This window comes from Eurypyga helias, unplaced genomic scaffold (genome assembly GCF_000690775.1).
Source record: "Eurypyga helias isolate BGI_N326 unplaced genomic scaffold, ASM69077v1 scaffold2158, whole genome shotgun sequence".
Taxonomy (NCBI): domain Eukaryota; kingdom Metazoa; phylum Chordata; class Aves; order Eurypygiformes; family Eurypygidae; genus Eurypyga; species Eurypyga helias.
Window position 1 is genome coordinate 11,249 of NW_010268677.1, and position 3,808 is coordinate 15,056.

At 57.4% G+C, this 3,808-nt stretch overlaps 1 protein-coding gene across 1 annotated transcript in view; it reads right to left on the bottom strand.

Annotated features, from left to right (window-relative positions):
• Positions 1-3,737, bottom strand: part of TMEM173 (transmembrane protein 173) — a gene marked incomplete at its 5' end in the record, with an annotated part of 4,392 nt that extends 655 nt beyond the window's left edge. The window contains 4 exons of the mRNA XM_010157810.1: positions 398-584; positions 2,181-2,416; positions 2,567-2,675; positions 3,557-3,737. Of these exons, the coding sequence (XP_010156112.1) occupies positions 398-584; positions 2,181-2,416; positions 2,567-2,675; positions 3,557-3,737 (713 nt within the window). The remainder of the gene's footprint in view (positions 1-397; positions 585-2,180; positions 2,417-2,566; positions 2,676-3,556) is intronic.
• Between the last annotated feature and the right edge of the window lie 71 nt (positions 3,738-3,808).

Below are 3,808 nucleotides of genomic sequence, written 5' to 3' on the forward strand. Positions count from 1 at the left end.
GGCCCGGGGGCGGGGGGCGTTTGAGACCCTTAGCCACTTCCACTGGGAACATCGGCAGCAAAGGGAGCTGCTCCTTCCCCTGGAGCCTGCTGGTATGTTTAATCCTCGAGGGAGCGTTCTTGCTGCCCCGCTGAAGACTGTCTCTGGGGACTTCGCAGGGACCAGCCCTGCCAGCACCCTCCCCACTCCTCTGAGATCCACAGCCAGAAGTTCATCTGTGTCAGGATGCAGCCCCTTCCTCCCCCCACAGCAGGGACCACCGTGCCCATGGGAATGGTGCTGTCAGCCAAGCGCTACGTGGATCCTGCCTCCTTGCCCTTGTCTGCCTTGTTCCAAGGTTGCTGGGGAGCACAGCCGCCGTGCTGGGCAGCCCTACCCTCTTCCCCTCCTCACTCACCCTTGTACACGATGAGCCGATAGGTACCCGTGCACTCCTTGGAGCCCCTCAGGATCTCCTCCAATGTCCTGCAGAAAAGCTTGGCTTGCTCCAGGCGGTCCTCCCGGCTGAAGGCAGCACACTCATCCTGGGACATGGCATAGAGGGTCTGCAGCGGGGTGGCATACTCCACTGCGCAGTGCCAGAGCTGCAGGGACGGAGGAGAAAGACATGGGGAGAGGAGGACCAGGTGCCTGGCAAAGGGCTGCCGGGACACTGGTGCTGGGCAGTGCCCTCGAGACCCCTCGGCAGCCCTGCAGCCTGCCCTGCACTGGTGCTGTGTGCTGGACCCAGTGTCCCCCTGCCCTGTGTTGAGCAGGGAAAGGGCAACCGGCCTGGCAGGGGGGCAGGTAGGGCCATGCCCCATGCGCCAGGTGGGGTCAGGAACCTGCCTCCCTCCCTTGGGGCTGCAGGGTGCAGGTGCCGGCTTTGGCAGCACTCCCAAGCCGCAGCCTGTGGAGTGATTTACCCCATGGAGTTTGGTCCTCCGTGGAGGCCCTTGCCCGCGTCTGATCACACCTTCTCAGTGGCTTTTCTGCTAGAGGGGAATCTGAGCATCCTGATGGAGAACAGGAGAATGGAGACAAGGATAAATGCTGGCACAGCTAGAAGGAAGCTGATCAGACAAATGAGGAGGGATTTCTTGAGGCCATAAAAATTCCAAGGAGGAATGGGGTTACCCTTAGTCTTATACTGGGCAAACTGGAAATATTATTACAGTGTGTGAGAAGGAAGAGGGGTGGGATCCCTGGGTAAATGCAGAGCAGCTGGAAGAGCTCCCAGCCTTGGAGGGCAGTCACCACAGTGACCTGGTGCAGGTGCCAAGGAAGGGAGCTGGCATCGCATCCATGCCTGTGTTCACCAGCCACTGGGCAGCAAGCTGAGGGACAGATTTTACTGGCAACACGCAGCGGGTCAGGACAGGTCCAGGCTGCAGAGATGCTGGAGCTCATGGTGCCGAGTAACTCTGCAGGAGACCGGCAGATGAAACACAGCATCCGTGCCTGTATTGTAGCAGGAAAAACCCGACACTGACTGCACTTCCCCAGGAGCAGGGCCAGGAAAGAGGAGGCTCTGGTGTCCCTGCAGGCAGGGCTTTAAAATCAGCAGCTCAGTGCTCAGACACCATCAAAGGGCAAATTAGGGAGACCCAGGTGAGAAGCATTGCTCTGCCGATGCCTTCATCCACGGCCGTGTCAGCAGGACGTGTGTATTCCCTCCTCCAAGGGTGCAGGGGCACAGGCCCATCTGCCTGGAGATGTGGAAGGAGATGAACGCAATGTGAGATGGAGGGATTTAGGAGTCATCAGCCTGGAAAAGAGGTGACTGGGGGAAAGAGACAAATTATATAATGACTCACACAGACATTTTCAAACACCTCTTCACAATAAAAGGAAATACTCATTCGTTCCATGGGAAGTGATGCTCTGAACCCCACATCTGCTTTGTTCTGCTCAGTTTTCTGCTGTTTTCTGGACTTAAATCAAGTCCAGAAGGGGTTAAGTGAGCCCAACATCCCTGCAAGGGCTGAGCCTGGGAGGAGGCAGCCAGGAGGAAGGGATGCAGATGGCTGGCACAGACAGGACCTCTCCATCTCACAAAAGCCTGCTGAAAGCTGGGGGTATCTAATAGGAGACGGGACACTGTTCTGCTCTTACAGCCACTTCTGGGCCGGGATCTGAGGCCAGGAAGACCTTTGGGCTGATGCATGCCGTCCGCTCTCCTGATGCTGCACTCAGCATACCTTGTCTTCATCCCTGATTGCGTAGAGGCTGTGTTTGTAGACCCTTTTTTTGGTGCCAGCTCGGGTCAGGGTGGTTTCAGGGAGGTCTGCCAGGTACTGGATATTGCTGTCAGCTTTCTCCAGGTCATCATAGATGTCACAGCTCAGGGGGACTAAGATGTGGAGCTTCCAGATCTCCCTGCACGCCAGCATGTTGGGGTTGGCTCTGCTGAATTCCTCCAGGGACTTTTTCACTCCTAGGAGAAGAGGGCATCAGGCAGAGGTGCCTGGTGTGAGTACAAGTGCTTTCTACCTTGCTCCCCATTTCCCTGTTAACACTGTAAAAGTGGAAGGATTGTTATTGGGAGCTATTTCTATCCTTAGCATGCAGGGAAGCAGCTACGTACGTGGTAGGACTATTTTTAGGTACCCAACGTAATAAGACCAGGCAAGCCCATGAGCGACATTCTGCTTGGACCTCTCAGACATCTCAGACGTTTCTACTGCTGAGGGCTTCTGTGGAGGGAAAGAAAGACAGACCTGCGGTGAGGAAGGCAGCCACTCAGGCTCTTCTGCAACAGTTGATTCTCTACAAGGACTGGGGAGCATCCACCCACTCCAAAGAGGTCTGGAGAGTGAGTAACCCTGCTGCCCCATTCCACCACCACCTTGGGCAGCGGGGCCAAGGGTCCTCTGGCCCACACAGCCCCTGAAGATGAGGAGGCTGATGCCAGAGCGAGCCAGACATGTTTCTGGCTGCATCCTCCACTGGGATTGCGTGTCCCAGTGCAACTTGAGCATCTGCCCAGTGCTTCCAGCATGTGGGAGGAGACATCCCAGTGCCTGATGGTGGGATTCCCAGGGCCCTGGTGGTCTCTGCCAGCTCTGTGTCTTCATTTAGGTGGAAAGGGGTGTTGAAACCCCACAGGCACCTGATGGCTTCCCTCCCAAAGCACCTTCCTGTAGCCTGTGTGACCCCATTTCCCTTCCAGCCAGAGCCCTCCCAATGCTGCAGAGGTACCTGGAGCTTGGCTCTGCCACTCACAGCATGCCTGATAATTAACCCTTTGGAGACCACACAGGCTACACTTTCCCCCAAGCACCAGCTTGACTGACAGATTTAAAAATACCCGTTTTCTGTGTCAGCAGGGCTCTGGCTGCAGCAGGGCTGCTGCCAGTGCCGGGGGGGGGCTGTGCTCATTAGAAGGCAGCCTAGCCCTCCTGCCAGCACGTGTGGCCATAGAGGGCCGAGGAGATCAGCTCTTTGGGGCTGAGCTAACGAGAGCTGTTCTCCTGCTGCGTGCGGGTGGGCTGTATGTGCAGGGCCACGCGTCCCCATGACATGTCTGCTGCGCTCCCCGGGATGCCTGGCTGGGCTGGAGCTGTTGGTGCCTTACGTGGAGCCCCAGAGCGAGGATGAGGAGCTGGCACAGGCTGGCCAGGCCGAGGTGAAGGTTGAGTGGCTGCCCATCTCCATCAAGAAGAGCCATGTAGGCTGAACCACAGATGAGCAGCATGGGCCCGTGCCAGTGCGGGGGAAAGCAGGCTCTCAGGGCCCTCCAGAAGCTGCCTTGGTACCTGGGTGAGAGAGGGAGACAGGAGACAGGCTGGTGGCTGCCTGCACACACAGAACAGTTTGGGTTGGAAGG